Source organism: Falco punctatus, assembly GCF_963210335.1.
Source record: "Falco punctatus genome assembly, chromosome: Z".
In the NCBI taxonomy this organism is placed as follows: domain Eukaryota; kingdom Metazoa; phylum Chordata; class Aves; order Falconiformes; family Falconidae; genus Falco; species Falco punctatus.
In genome coordinates, this window is record NC_137586.1 from 19952011 (window position 1) to 19968244 (window position 16234).

A 16234-nucleotide genomic window follows, 5' to 3' on the forward strand; every position below is an offset into this window, starting at 1 on the left:
CCCAAGAGGAAGTTTATGTTAAAAATCAAAACCCCCATTAAATATCTGAACTTTTATTCTGTAATTGTATTGAGTTTCTTCATATGCATTTTCTTCTTACTAAGTCTGGCAGTATCTCCAAAGCATCTGTTAGAAAATGAAGGATGTAGCTATGTTTCCAATACAAAGTCTTAATTATGCAGCTATTCTAAAGGCATAGTAGGTGCGCAAGTTTTGCTCTAATTTTCATTATTTTTACTATCTGTAAATGTAGAACCATTTGTTGTGCAGCACGGAACAATCTATGTTGAGAGCTACACATACATTACTTCCAATAATGTATTCAGTCAGAGCTTTTATTCATACAACTCAGCCACAGTTTATCAAACAGAATTTGCTATGTCATTCACCCCACATGGGGCATGTATTTTGCTGCCACCTCATCCACGAGGAACTCTTAGAGCTTTCTCTGATTCACGACAGCTACGCAAACAAATCATTTCAGGGTTTTAAGAAAGGGAATCATGAATTCTGTTTACTTAATCGTGATTTCCTATGAATGAGTAAAATAATTAGGACTTGACTCTCCTAACCAGTAAACTGAATATAATTCACAATGTTAAAGCCTGCTCTACGCTGTGAACTTCCTATGGGCCATGTATTTTTAACACTGAATGTAATAATGCAGTAACATTTTCTAACCATATCGTATCACAGCCATGAAACTTAACATCCAGGGTTATTTTTCCTTGAAATGTGTGCTAGAAAACACAAGACTCCCACTGGTTAGTTTATTTGAAACCTTGTGGACTAGGAAGAAAGACGAGTATTACCTTAGCTGGAACTTGAGGAGACCACTGAGCAATATTACTCTTGGATGGATCAGGGACAATAGGCCAGATATGCTTTTTAATTCTGTAAAGGATTAAAAAAAGGAATAAAATTACAAGCTGCAGTCCCAGAATGATAGGAAGTACGGCATAATCCAGTACACCACTCCCTTAGACAGCAATTTTGCAAGAATATTTATTTCCAAATAGGAATGCTTCCTGCTATGCTTTACATCTTTGTAGGAAGTTGTACTAGTTAGCAGAACACAGCACTGCACTTAACTCCTCCACACATTAGATGTGGCCATCCAACACCGAGGCAAACGAACAAACAGTAATGTTTAGTGAGGGATTTTCAAATTTATAGCACTCTATAATCTACAGAACAATTTTTTAGGTAAAGTCAGATGCATGTCAGTATAAAAAAAAAATACACTGCTGCTTCTTTAAGATAACTATGAGTATCACAGTTGCCAGTATCTAATAATTTTGGTTGGAAAAGACTTTTAAGGTCATCAGGTCCAATTGTTAACCCAGGACTGCCAAGTCCATCACTAAATCATGTCCTCAAGTGCCACATCTACACATCTTTTAAATACTTCTAAGGATGGTGACCCAACTACTTCCCTGAGCAGCCTGTACCAATACTTGACCACCCTTTTGGTGAAGAAATTTTTCCTAATCTCCAATCTAAAACTCCCCTGGTGCGACTTGAGGCCATTCCCTCTTGTCCTATCACTTCTTATCTGGGAGAAGAGACTACCTCCACCTGCCTACAATGTCCTGTCAGGTAGCTGTAGAGAGTGATGAGGTCTCCTCCGAGTCTACTTTTCTCCAGGCTTAACAACCCCAGTTCCCTCAGCCAGTCCTCATAAGAATTGTCCTCCAGACCTTTCAGCAGCTTCATCTTCCTTCTCTGTGCACACTCCAGCATCAAAATGTGTCTCTTGCAGTGAGGGGCCCAACACTGAACACAAGATTCGACACGTAGCCTCACCAGTGCCCAGTGCAGGGGGACAATCCCTTCCCCAGCCCTGCTGGCCACACAGTTCCTGACACAAGCCAGGATGGTGTTGGCCTCCTTAGCAGCTTGGGCACACTGCTGGGTCATATTCAGCCAGAACATGGAATCTAAGCCAACTTCAGAGCTAGAAATAAAGTGAAAATATTTGAAGAAAAACTTGCTTGGTTTTTTTTAACTATGAACTCTTAAGTTTAAGAATGTAATGATTGTTATTCAACCATAGAAGTCTCTGTAGATAAATCACCTCCAATCAGACAAACTTTGAAACTGATGCATCTATCCTGCTCTTTTATAAACAGGCTCCAACAACAGATCCCCTGTAGGAGAACTCTGAAGAACCCTGCAAGATAGTTGACTGAGGACTTTGGAGAAGTGCTACACCTTGGCCAAGGAAAACACTTCAGCACTAAGCTCTCAGCTAAAGCCCTATGGGGTAGAAGGAGCAGGAGGCAGAATGTTTTCCCGCAGATAGTAAAAAGGCACAGAGTTTGACTGAGGTTATGCAAGGTAGATAAGAGGTCTGCCTAATTTTTTTGGCTGTAAAGCTTGAAGTTTGCTAACACTGTAATTAAGTAGCTCAAACACAGCCAGCAAAAATCTGCTGTGCTTCACACTAGGGACATAATTCTGCTCTTATAATATGACTAAGAAAACACAGACAGTATATCCTGATCAAAACCTAACAAGCCTAACCCTGACCACTTTAGCAAGAACAGCAAGAATGTTCTTGCAGGATTAAGTCATGGAATGTTTAGTTTGTGTGCTAATTGTTTACAGTAAGAAATTAGTATCAGAAGAGGTCCTGATTTCTCAAGGAAACAGAAGTGTTATCACCAATCAATGTGTGTATGTTTTACCTTCTTTTTCTGATCTAACTGCAAACTATTTGGTTTTTTGTATTGAATTATTGCCATCTATTATGCTCAGAAATATCAGAAGCCTAAGAGAAAGACTTCATTAATACTTACAAGTCACGTTTGTTGAAGCAAAACAAAACTCCAAGGAGCACAATCAACAGGAATGCTAGACACACAGGTACAACTATGGCTTCAATTTCTCCTTTCCCTGAAGAAAGAGAGAAGCCGTTATAGCCCACTTCAGCATTTAAGGAACTCAGCAGCATCATGCATTTCCAAAGGGACAGGGAGAATCTGAAACTGAATACACATGCAGCATGGAAGTCTTAAGCTTCACCTTCAAAAGAACCTTTTCATCATTTGAAAAGAACCTGTTGGTGAAAACATGAAACGCTCTGTCTCAGCAATCTAACGCCTTGCATCAACAAAAAACATAGGTTGCCCTAGAAGCTGCAACACTGACAAAGCAAGTAATTTTACAGTTTGGACAGATATGACAATAACTATGTGAATTCATCTGTGGTCCAGGTGTTTCAGAGCCTTACTGGCTGCTGTAACATCAACAGTCAAGTAAGTAATGCAAGCGAAGTCACACATCATCCATCAGCTTATTCTGTACATAAAAATATCCTGTGCAAACACTTCAGGTTGCATTATTGTTATGTATTCCTTCCAATGTTATACATATTCTTAAGTAAACATTACAGAATGTTTAGGGAAGAGTAACACCATACAGGAAAAAAAACCAACAATACCCCTGCTAAATCTAAAGTGCTTTCCACAGCTAAGTTCAGTTAATGTTGCCCTTACAAACAGGAAGCCCTCTCTCAAGCTGGCATATAAATGTAACTCTTCAAAATGAGTCTCTGTAGAGAACTGTAGCAAACTAATGATATGAATGAGAATGTGGAACCTCGGGAAGTGGTGTAAGAAATGGCATGTGCTGACTGCCACCTAGATTAGCAGGTGAAGATTCCAGAACACATGTGCAGCTTCTCAGGACACTTCTCAGGACAGCAGATCCCAATCACCCTTCAGATTAGAACAGTCTCTGGGCTCTTTAAGAGCAGGGTAGGAGCCATCAGACACCAGAAGAGAAGACAAGGGCACTGACTAAATGCTAATGACTCACACAGGGCTAGGCAAAAGAATACTATAACCTAAAGCATACAAAACACACATCCAAACACAGCATGTCTGCCAACACAGAAGAGCAATCCAGGAGACCTGCAGAAGACAGTTCATCCTCTGTACAATCAGAAGAAACCCTGACTAAGCTACCTCTGAGTAACAAACAAACTACCTGGATATTACACACCTTGTGAACATGATTGCAACTGAAAAATTTTTCTTTTACATTAAAATCATCTTCCTCTCCTATCACATTTTGTAGAGCCTTGCTATGCAGTTGCAACACTACTTCTACTAATTATGCCACTCTTCCTTACCAAATTTTTGTGTAGTAAATGTAAAATCAGGACCACTCCTGCCTCCTTCATCTGTATATGCCATCATCCGCACAGTATACAGTGTGTCACTGGTAAGAGAAGAAAGGGTATACTCTGTCTTGGAAGGATCCACTGTCACAGCTAAAGAGAGGAAAAAATTTATATTAGTCTTCTGTACAATTTATTAGGTCTCCAAAAACACAACAGCATTAGGTCATCGTATCTTCAGATGTGCAAGACAGTTTCAGTAAAATGCATGGCTGTATGGAAAATACAACGGAGACTACAAACTTGTACAACAAATGCTGGGATTCATTTGTTTCTGTTCAAGTGTTTGAATTTACTCTCCTTCTTGATCATATTTTATGTGTACACATCCTGTGCAGTTCCCCCTGCTTTGTAGAATGTAGCTACAAACTGAACTAGTAATAAAGCTGAGGCTCAAAGGTCTTTAATAAGCACAATACATGGTGAACTAGAAATACCTAGTTATTAGTTAGAAAAAAATTGTTATCAAGAAATAACAAGTAGTAGGGCAGGCTTAAGTAATTGGCTCCTCCAATTTAAAGAAATCTAAAAAAAACCCCCAACTTCTGAGAGTGTTAGCTCCCTGTCTTATGCCAGCGGGTCATACCACACAGAACTAAAATGCACTTCAAACAAGGTGTTTTGCATCAGTAATGTACTGATTTAGAGAGCCAGGAGGATTAAAATCCACCTACACCACCCCCTTTTCTTTCAAAGTTTTTATCATAGTTAAATGTAGATAACTCCTTTACATCTTGAATGGTCTAGCTTCATCTTCCTATACCACCATCTCACCCTGTATTTAGATAGAAAGATGGGAGCACAAGACCTTCCAATCAGCTTTCAGAAACTAAACTCAGTACCCTGTTACACACAGACTAAATGGGCTGAATTCTTTCTTAGGGATTTATCTGTTCGGTGTGGAGGAGAGCTACACCTCAGACACCAGCTTTATGTCATCAGAACAAACTGTCAGCCACACTCAATTCTGTACCTTTTTTTCCAGTAACACATATTATGAACGAGACAGGTGGAATACTTCAATGCCACAAACCAATTCTCTGCTTTCCATTACCTGTTTCATTTCCATCGATAGTTTTGTAAAAAATAGTGTAACTTCTGATAAATCCATTTTGTTCATCCACTGTGAGATGGTTCCATGTCAACACAGCTTCAGCTTTTCCTACTTTTTTTGTCTGAACGGTTGGTCCTTTTGAAGGACCTGTAATGACAGATGAAGATTAGTTTGTTGGGCACCCTTACACCCACAGAAGCAGTTAATAAACGAGCACTGAATTCCTACTGCATAAAAATTTCAAGGGAATAGCTGCTAGCTCATCTGCAAAGCATTATTTTCAGACAACATAGCAACTCGAGATGTTTTAAAAAAGGAAAAAACTAATCAGCAGATCACATGAAATCTTCAAGTTAATTAGTCTTTGCTTTATACTTGAAATTTAAAATGTCAGCATAGTAATATTATTAAACCAATAAAATAACAAAATCACACCAAATTATCTGATAAAGATTGGAAAAAAGGGAGTTAGCCACGGACATCTGCTTAAGTCCTAACTGATGTAAATAAGCAGAATAGATGTTAATAGATGAGACAAGATCAATTATGTCAGATGACCCTAAAGCGTAGGTCCATTTCTCATTACATAGTCCACATTAAAGCAAAGGTTTTAATTTTTAGTCAATAAATTAGTTTATGTGCTCCAAGATGACTGTTTTATACTTACGAGCCTGCTGAAGATAAGCCTTCACAGACTGTCCACTTCCCTGACCATCAGCATATAAAGGGTACACAGTTATCAAGTAACACTTGAACGGCTTTATACCACCTAGTAAAAAGAATTTAAAATTTATTGTTCACAGACAGCGAAATTCCTCACCACCCTTCTCATTTACTTCAGATACGGCATTCTGGATTTTGATTTATTAGAGGCACTTTTATTTAATGCAGCTGACTATCTTTCTGGAGCTCATTGATATACTGCTCCAAAATATTAACTAAATGAACAATAAACCTGTAAAACTGATCCAGTTTCATTGTTTGAACTGAAAGATGGATCAAAGAATTTGATTTTGAAAGCACTTAGTCTTTTTACTTCTTTAATGGTTTCCAAGAATGAGAAGACTAAAACCAAAACATAGATAAACCCCTTGCTGTTACATAATGTAAATGTCAAACCACAAATAAAAACATACAGACTTCCACACTCATGATAAACCAAGAGATGCCCTCAGCATTATCCCAGATTCCTGTCCTACAATAAAATTCTAGTCAGCATGAGATGTTCCTTACTTCGAGAATAATACTTGGGTTATTATTGTGTTCTACAAATATTTGTAGATTTATGAGCCAAATACCTTTTAAGTATGTTTCTTGAACACTTCCTGGTTCGGTCTGCCATTCTATGACGCAGTCTGAGCTGTTGGACACCAGACACCATTCAATCACATATTTAAGAACGTAACTGTTAGGAGCAGTCCACTCTACCCACAACTTGCCATCTTTAGGTAGTGTTCTAACATTCTTCACTGGAGCTGCAATGACAGAAAACAGAATAGTAATAAATATTGCAGTTCTTCCCCTAGATATTCATAATAATAGTTATTTGTCAAATATGGATACTTTGGGGTTATTGTAATGGTGACAATTTGGCAGAATTTAGGTAAATGTAAAAGCCATTTTCTGAAGATCGGAAGCTTATGTCTAAATCTTTTTATCAGGTCCAAAACAAGCATTATTAGGCTATTTAAAAAACTAGAATTAGACTCAGCTTCTCTGCACTCAGAGTAAGTTGCTGTATTGCACTAAAGAGATGCTATGTTTCTTCCAAAAGAAAGGGTCTATTTTAGAGAGCAATCAAACCTTGAGACACTTTGAATTCCCATCCTAATCCTCATACTCACCTACCTTACCTAGTACTTCTGGCTGCAATGCTACTCTGTCTGAAACATACCCTTAATGAGTTCATCCAATAGTTTTAGAATTTGTGGCTCTCCCTTGGTGTTTACGCTAAAACGAACATCTGTCCATATGCTTTTTTTTTTTGCTTCCTATCCTGGTGGCGTTTGGATTGTCTACAAGGAGGCTGGAAGTATGGAGAAACCAGCCTGTAGTTGCTACTGCTGCACAATGAAAAGAACATAAGAAAAATGAACATGAACAGACACTGAAAACCGGCAAGAATGAGACTGGGACAAAAGAAAGGGGCAGGGGAAAAAAAATTCCTGCCTGCATCAGAAAGCAGAACAATGGTGAGATGGTGTATATATAAAGTAAAGGATACTTGCTTCCCCCACCCTTTGCTTTCTTAAAAAGAAAACAAAAATGCCTACTATGCTGAGAAACAAGGGAATACAGCACACAGTAACTCTAGGCATCAAAAAGAACTTCAAAATAGCACACCTAGCTTCAAATGAAGGTGTGAGTACATAAACCTTTGATGTGGACTCATAATTGAAGTATAATTTAACAACACTGAGTATTTTTTTTATAACAAAAGCCATACAGATGTATTTGAAAGAGATGTTATTAGGACACTAACCTTTTGAATTACTTGCTGGGATAAGTAAAACTGATGGAGGGGATGCCCCAGCTCGGTTATGGGCAATCACAGTCACTTCATAAGTTCCATTCGGCAGCTTTAATGTAAGGTTGGTGGCATTAACATTGTATTTCTCTGGTGGACTGGAAGGAGATGATTTAGCTTTGACAGTCACTTCATACTGCAAGATTACTCCATTGGCTTCAAATGGCTTCAACGGCTATTAGAAACAGAAACACATCTTTGATTATATTGATACTGAACAAATGTGACTGAACCTTTGTCTTTGATGTGTAATTTACAAGTCTGAGAGTGAGACAAGTTACATAGATCAGATAGCTGCGCATTAAAGGGACATGCAAATAACCCATATTAATTTCTGTAACGTACTAACTTCCAGAACTACTTCTGGTTTAGATCCTCTTTTTCTTGGCTCACAGTCTAATAAAAGCTATTCTGTAAAGATTGCTGAACAAGTGTTGATAAAACCTGAATTTTATGTGACTTTACAACAATGACATAAACAGAATCTCATGTCTTCAGCTGTGTTGAACCTGAATGCAAAACAGCCCAAGTAGTTTTCTTTTACTATACATGGAAAAATACTTGTTTCTGTGTCATTAGATAACACAGAAAATGAAATGTTTCTGTGTAACAGTATTAGTTTTCAGATAACACAAAAGAAAATTGTTGAAACTGTAAAGTAACACCAGTTTTCCAATTCTAAGCTAAATAATGTCAGAAAGGCCACATGGCACACAAAGTTACATCAGAAAATGATGCTATATCAATACACATGCAGCTTCACAAAAGCCACCTGGAAACAGGGAAAAAGTAATAAAAACACAGCTAGCTCAAATATAATGAAGTTCAAGGACCAAAAGAAAGCAGATGGGGACTGATCATAATTGCATTCACTTTCTCAGCTAGACTAATCAACCAACTAGACACAGAAGCCCACTGCATACAACAGGCAGTATTTAATGCCTGGTCTCTAGTACAGCTCTAGGCTTAATGGATTTTGCAGCTGGAGTACCCTTATCCAGACAGTGTTACAAAAGTTTTAAGATACTGCAGAAGCCGTAACATGAAGGTTTACTTTATTCCCGTGAAAGTTTCCAATTTCACAGACTGCTTGAAGACAGCAAGTCAGGAATCCAGAAGTGAATTCTGTATATTCTGGATCACAGATGTGTGTCAGTTAACTGATGGCCTTTACATCCGTAGTTTTAATTTTTCATAACTAACTATTACAATAGAAATACTAAAGTCACTTCTGTCAATAAAACCTGTACTATCCCAGCTATGTTCTCATGTTTGTTGAGGTAAACTCTGCCCCTTAAAAACCCATGTTCTTAAAAGAATGCTCAACTCCTGCGGTTGAGCATGTTGCTTTACCTTCCACATCAGGTGCACAGTCCAGGAAGCTGGTGAGCAAGATGCATCAATGACCCTCCATATGGGTGGTCCTTTGGATGGCTCTGATGAAACAAACAGTGCTTAGTAGTGCAAGTATTTTTAGTGCATTTGTTTGAATTAAGTCTTTGAATATCATTAAATGCTCACTATTTTTTTTTTATAAAAGCATACGCAAAACTCATTTCCTTAGTTCCTCCAAAAAATAATGCTTGGTATGTAAGTGGAACACCTGCATGAAAACACTTCTGATGGGATAAGCAAAACACCAATTCCACTCTTAAGTGTACAGTCTGAAAATAACTGAGATTCAACATGCAGAGCATCTGCAACATTGGGCCCAAGAGGACAATGCTGAGTGAGGCACAACCAAACCTACACCATGCAGCCTTGTCCAGAGGTACAGCCCTGTCTGTAGGTATACTGCAAACCTTGCTATGGCTTATAGCTCCAGCACTCTCCCTGCCCCTCAATATCAAGTCACCTAAACCAGAAAAGTGCAGAAGAGTTCACAAGGAATGCCAGAATTCCTCAAGTTTTTATATTCTCTATGATAAAAAGGGTAACGGAACTGCAATACTTTTGTACAGTACTACAACACCTTCTGGCATCAGTACTGTAAAAAATTCAAAGAAGGATTTCTGACCCACTGCAGTTAAGCAAAGCACTGTTCTAACAATGAAACCTGTATTGGTGTAACTATTTGAAGACATGCATAGAAACACTGCAATAAATCAACTGCTTAAGAAGAGGGCATCTTGGAAGGCACTCAGAAATAGATAGGATATTACAGTAAGGAGACCAGAAAGAGTGCAAGCAGGAAAAAATAAAGTACTTTTAAAAAAGAAGACGACTAAGAAAAAAAAAAATCAGGCTGACTAAGAAGCTAAACAGGTATCAAAGTATTTGCAGTAGGTGGAGGGAAGAAGATACCCTACTGGGTATCAAGCACACAACCAGAAGGTCTATTCCTTTGCTCCACATGGAGTAGGATCAGTACAGGCCAGAAACAAAGCCAGTCTTGCAGGCTATCAAAGTAGAAATGGACACAACCAAGCTAAAGCAGTTTGACTCCTCAGAACTCTAGAATAAGAAAAAGAGTTTGTAACTGACAATAGCCAGGTTTCTGAAAAAACAAGACATAAAATCCCCACATTGTTTAATTCTCTTTGAAGTCAGAAATCAGCCAGTGATTCCCAATGCTGCTGCTACTGATGATTCAGGAGGAAACCAACCAGGCTTTTGAAGTCAAAACCCTTTGAGGGTGTTTTAATAATACAAGAGGCCCCAGAAATCAGTGCATATTACTGTAATATACACAGCTGTGCAGCAAGCCTGCTCTGATAGATATAAAGACCCTTGGCTTGACCCAGTTCAGATTCAAGAAGATACTAGTTACCTCTTGACCATCTATTAAAGGTGGTTTAGCTCCAGTTCATTTTAAGTGTGCTATTCAGATGAATGACAAGAGGAAAACAGACCAAGGCAAGTTATACATCAAAGCATGGGGCTTTTGTTCGGAGAGCAAATTAAAAGGCCAAATGCATAGGTCTAGATTGTGCAGTGTATATACACTACATATATTTTTGTTCTGTTAATGGAAAATGTAACAATCCACAATCTGAGAACAGGATTTTTTGTACTGTAACAAATCTATGGGTGTGATTTTAATGTCAGTGTTCCAATAAAAATATGCTCAGTTATTGTTGTGCAGCTTTCTTTTGTACAAGTTTACAGTTTCTGCAACAATTGCTAAGTCATGAAACGCTGCAAAACAAAACAGCTGAACAAAATTAAAAAATCAGTAACAGGAAATGCTGTAACATACTCAACTAACAGTTTTGGCACAACTCAAGTACAGAGACTGCCTTCTGCCACTAGGAACAAACCTGCAGGACAGCAAGGCCTCTCTAGTGGGGAAATACTGTAATAATTTTCCTGAGCTGTGAAGAGTAACAATTTCATAACACAATGTAGTTACTTTAATGCCACAATGCGTTTCAAGCAATGCATGTGTTTGTGAGCAATCAGAAGAAATCAATGAAGTTAAACACGCTGTGGAATGCAATGGATACAGATCTTAGAAGACAGTGTGTAACAGTCTCAGTGCCACCGTCCTGAAGGAATACAAATGAGTCCAGGGCAACACAGCACACCTGCAGAATATACAGTTCAATGGAAACAGGCAATGTCTTAACAGCTGACTGGAGCATCCCAAGGAGCTGACAGACCAGCCAAGTTACTGAGCTGGTTGTAGTATAAACATACTTCATGCACTACAGAAACTTTGCAATACTGAGGATTTGTTCCACAAAGTTGACATTTGACTGAGGTTTTAAGCATTTTGCCCCCCTGGCCCGGGCTGGAAACTTAAAGCTTAAACAAGTGATTTCCTATCTTTTGTGTATCTCAAACAGTAATCGGTTTATACTTTGAAGTTGTATATATCCCGCTTGCATTTTGTGCAAGACTAAACATGATCCAAATACTGCCCCCGAAGAGCTGATGCCTGTAAGAAGTCTTCCTCACGAAATCACGATAGCAGTAATTCAGTGTTCACCCCCTACAGCACAGGGACAGGATATTACAAGTCCAGATCTACAAGATGACAACTCCAATGGTTATCAAGAAGGGAAACTAAGGGAACGGTGATTTTTGTTATTAAATATAGCCAAAATAAAACAGTTTTCCACACAGACTCAATCCTGCTTGAAGTCAGAAGTTTATAGATAGTATTTGCTTTCTTATGCCTCCCAGCAGTGACAACCGTATCACTGATAAGCAACAAGACTCTTGGATTACTATGCGCAGAATATTGCAAACAAAGCGGGTACAAGACAGTGAAGGGGCTGCTGTAAGTGACTGACAAGCAAGGAAATGTTACAGATGCAGAATACTTTGGGACAAGTTAAGAGTAAACCAGAGTGTTTTATTTAGATGCTTTAGTGCATAGAAGGCTATACTTCCTATATGCACATGATTTAATATCACTGCTTTACCAAGTTTGTGAAGACGTCTATGTACACTGTATGACTAAAATCTTTTATTTCATACTTATTGATGCTTGTTCGCCTATGACTTTCTCTAATGGCCTCCTAAACCAAGTTTTTCATAAACTAAGGCAGTCTGCCCACAAAAACACCCCACAAACCAAAACCCACCAACATTTTCACACAGGCAGAATAGTTTCAGTTACAAAGGATAACTTCAGAACAAGAACATAAGCACAAAGCTTGCATCTCTTCTAAGAGACTTCAAGAACAGAACTTTCTGTGAAGCTTTTCTTCTCTACCTCCTGTTTTAGCTGTTTTCAGGGGCACCTCTAGGATCAGCTTTATGGGAAGCTATTCTCATGCTCCTTGGAATGCATGAGTCAAGTCAGTCAGTACTGGAAGTGACTTAGGAGACCCTTGCTGCATGCATAATCAAACAGCTCAAGTAAGGATACACAGTTTCAGCTGGCTACTGCCAGACTTCTGATGAGTACTTACACATCTGAAAATCAGTACCTCACTTTCATGCATTACTTACGGTCCTCAGTGGTGACCCCAGTTTTCTCTTCACTCCAGTCACTCCAGTAGCCCACTCCATCTTCCTTCATGCAGCGAATTGAAAAGACATACTCTGTGTAGGGTCTGAGCCCTTGAATGCTGAATGAAGTTCTTGGTGAAGCTGTATCTTCAGGAGGAACCTGTAAATGGAAAAAAGACTTTAGAGGCACAGATCAAAAACTGTAAAGCTGAATTCTGTGCTACCACAGCCCCAATACAAGAAGGCTCCCCACTGTACACAGACCCAACAAAAACACAGTTGTTCTCCCCTCTGATTTCCAAAAGCTTTAGTTTTCAACCATGGTTTGGTAAGGGATCAGAGTTGTGTGTATTTACCAGGTATACTATGATACACATACTAAAACAGGCAAGCAGCTGTCTCAGGACAACCTCTCATATTCTGTTTTCCTTAATTAGTTTATGTCTACCTCTTCTTCTCCTCATTTAATTCCTCTACTCCCTGCTGTAATACCCCATCTCACACCTCAGAACTTTGCTAGTTATCTGTTTGGTTATTGATTGCAAAATACCTGGTGCCAGAAGCCTGCTACCAAGCCAGAGAATCCAGGAACATTGCTTCCACAGATACAGAACAGTGTTATTTAGCTAACATTGAAACAGCTTTACAGTAGTTTATACTTTGGCTAGCAAATCAGTTTATTTTCATAAGCTCTTTCCTTATCTCAGATTAACAACTGAATGCCAGAAAGTATTCTTACTGCACATGTATAGAAACAAATGTGTGATGTAAGCAACAGATACAAGAACACACACACAGAGGCTGTGTCACATGTTATTTCACTTGTAATTAGGGTTTTTTCATAGTGAGCAACCCTGCAAGAGGAATGACTGCAGATTAAAACACACACGTGGGACACTCAAGAGGTTAATCTTGAGTGCAAAGAATTGCCATAGTAGTCAAATTTTACCACAGCTAAGCAAGCTCTGATGTCTTAAGAGTTACTATTTCAAAGGCCTTGTGCACATTTTAAGAAGGCAAGACAAATTAAAGGGACTTAGATTACATATCAACAGATCCTGAGGTTGCAGTAAGCTGTGCAGGACAGTGCTCTTCAAAATATCAGTACAGGTGACCTTAATTAATTTCTGTATCTAAAGCTCACAGTTCCTCCAAACCAACACACCACATTAGTCACAAGCAGCTGTGTTATGCTACCTGCTTCAAATACCATATTTTGGTAAATCAGAAGCAACAAGTTGTGAAATTCAGAACACTTCTGGGCCTCTGTACTGAAACAAAAAGTGGGAAGATCTCAAAAAAATGATTCTGGAATACTGCTGCTCTGAGAGAAGGCTTGAAGGCAAAACTGAAGCTGTTGAAAATATGTTCATAGACTGATGCAGAATAAACCTCCCACAACTCTTGATGACATGCACACATTATATTGCACTAAAGGTAAGGCATATTCCTTACTCTTCCAGTTCGCTGACTGCACCAGGTTTAAGGCATGCATGCAGGATAACCATATTTTATTGAATCACACAATCATTTAGGTTGAAAAAATCTTTTAAGATCATCAAGTGCAACTGCAAACCTAACACTACCAAGTCCATCACTAAGTCATGTCCCTAAGTGCCACATCTACACATCTTTTAAATACCTCCAGGGATGGCAACTCAACCACTTCCCTGAGCAGACTGTTCCAATGCTTGACCACCCTTTCAGTGAAGAAATTGTTCTTATTATCCAATCTAAACCTCCCCTGGCACAACTTGAGGCCATTGTCCTCTTGTACTATGGCTTGTTGGGAAAAGAGACCAACCTGGGAAAGAGAGGCCAATACCCACCTGGCTATGTCCTTTCAGGTTGTTGTAGAGTGATGAGGTCTCCGAGCCACCTTTTCTCCAGGCTAAACAGCTCCAGTAACCTCAACTGCTCCTCACAGGACTTGTTCTCTAGGCCCTTCACCAGCTTTGTTGCCCTTTGGACACACTTCAGCACCTCAACGTCCCTCTTGAAGTGAGTGGTCCAAAGGTGAACACAATACTTGAGGTGCGGCCTCACCAGTGTGAGTACAGGGGGACAATCACTTCCCTACTCCTGCTGGCCACACTTTCTGATACAAGCCAAGATGCGACTGGCCTTCTTGGCCATGCTGTTGGCTCATATTCAACTGGCTGTCAACCAATACCCCCTGCTCCTTCTCTGCCAGGTGGCTTTCCAGGCACTTTTCCCAACCCTGTAGTGTTGCATTGGGGTTGTTGTGACCCAGGCAGTACAGCACATTCAAAAAAGTTGCCCAGCACTGTACAGAGTTTGCCCAAGCTTTAAATGACATTTAGATCAATATTTTTGTGTGTGTATGGGAAGAGTAAAGTTCACGATTATGAAAGTTCTAAGTGTTTCATGTACAGAATAAACATCAAAAAGAAAATATACTGCAACATGATGAGGACAGCAGAGACGGCAACAAAGAAAACACAACGTAACTGTACTGTCAGTTGTGCCAAAAGCCCGGCTGATCACAGCCTTCATGGATAGGCGAGATAAATTGGGAGGGCGGGGACAAGTGACATTATAGTGCAAGGGTCTGCTACAGGCCACCTGACCAGGAAGACAGAGCAGATGAGTCCTTCTATAGACAGATATCAATAGCCTCATGCTCACAAGCCCTGGTCCTCATGGGGGACTTCAGCCACTCTGATATCCATTGGAGGGACAACACAGCAGGGCACAGGCAATCAAGGAGGTTCCTGAAGTGCACCGATGGTAGCTTCCTTCTCGAAGTGACAGAAGAGCCAGTAAGAGGTGCTATGCTGGACCTTTTTCTCACCACAGGGAGGAGCTGGTGGGGAACATGAAGCTCGAGGGCAGCCTTGACTGCAGTGATGACGAAATGATGAGGTTTGAGATCCTTAAGGCAACAAGGAGAGCACACAGCAAGCTCACTACCCTGGGCTTCAGGTGGCAGACTTTGGCCTCTCCAGAGATCTGCTCGGCAAAGTAACATGGGATACAGCCCTGAAGGGAAGAGGGGCACAACAAAGCTGGATAATATTCAAAGATCACCTCCTCCAAGCTCAGGAGCAACACATGCCAACAAAGAGAAAGTTTGGCAAAAATGCCAGGAGGCCTGCATGAATGAACAACAAACTCCTGGACAAGTCAAAGGAAGCCTACAGGGGGTGGGAACAAGGACAGGTAGCTTGGGAGGAATACGGAGAAATTATCTGAAAAGCCAGGGACCAGGTTAGGAAAGCTAAAGCCCTGATAAAATTAAATCTGGCCAGGGATGTCAAGGATAACAAGAAAAGTTTCTGTAAGTACCTCAGTAATAAAAGGAAGGCAAGGGAATATGTGGGGCCTCTCTAGAAGGAAACATGAGACCTGGTAACCCAGGACATGGAGAAGGCTGAGGTACCCAATCACTTCGCCCCCGCCCCCCCCCCCCCCCCCCCTTTGCCAGCAAATGCTTCCGCCATACTGCCCAAGTCACAGGAGGCAAAGGCAGAGACTAGGAGAATGAAGAACCACCCATTGTAGGAGAAGATCTGGTTCGAGACCACCTAAGGAACCTGGAGGC

At 40.0% G+C, this 16234-nt stretch overlaps 2 protein-coding genes across 3 annotated transcripts in view; one reads left to right on the plus strand and one right to left on the minus strand.

The window, feature by feature from the left end:
* Nucleotides 1–16234, plus strand: part of IL31RA (interleukin 31 receptor A) — a 238220-nt gene that overhangs the window by 57368 nt on the left and 164618 nt on the right. The gene's annotated exons all lie outside the window — the stretch shown is intronic.
* IL6ST (interleukin 6 cytokine family signal transducer) overlaps nucleotides 1–16234 on the minus strand; it is a 36593-nt gene that overhangs the window by 6108 nt on the left and 14251 nt on the right. Inside the window, exons 7-16 of one of the 2 annotated variants that reach the window (XM_080372934.1) lie at nucleotides 12670–12829; nucleotides 9121–9203; nucleotides 7723–7942; nucleotides 6539–6715; nucleotides 5908–6009; nucleotides 5241–5387; nucleotides 4139–4279; nucleotides 2802–2898; nucleotides 813–894; nucleotides 8–126 (exon numbers count right to left, since the gene is read on the minus strand). In XM_080372934.1, the coding sequence (XP_080229060.1) occupies nucleotides 100–126; nucleotides 813–894; nucleotides 2802–2898; nucleotides 4139–4279; nucleotides 5241–5387; nucleotides 5908–6009; nucleotides 6539–6715; nucleotides 7723–7942; nucleotides 9121–9203; nucleotides 12670–12829 (1236 nt within the window). In that variant the 3' untranslated portion in view covers nucleotides 8–99. Of the gene's footprint in view, nucleotides 1–7; nucleotides 127–812; nucleotides 895–2801; nucleotides 2899–4138; nucleotides 4280–5240; nucleotides 5388–5907; nucleotides 6010–6538; nucleotides 6716–7722; nucleotides 7943–9120; nucleotides 9204–12669; nucleotides 12830–16234 lie in introns of those variants that run through there. The other variant, XM_080372933.1, reaches the window with a different exon arrangement.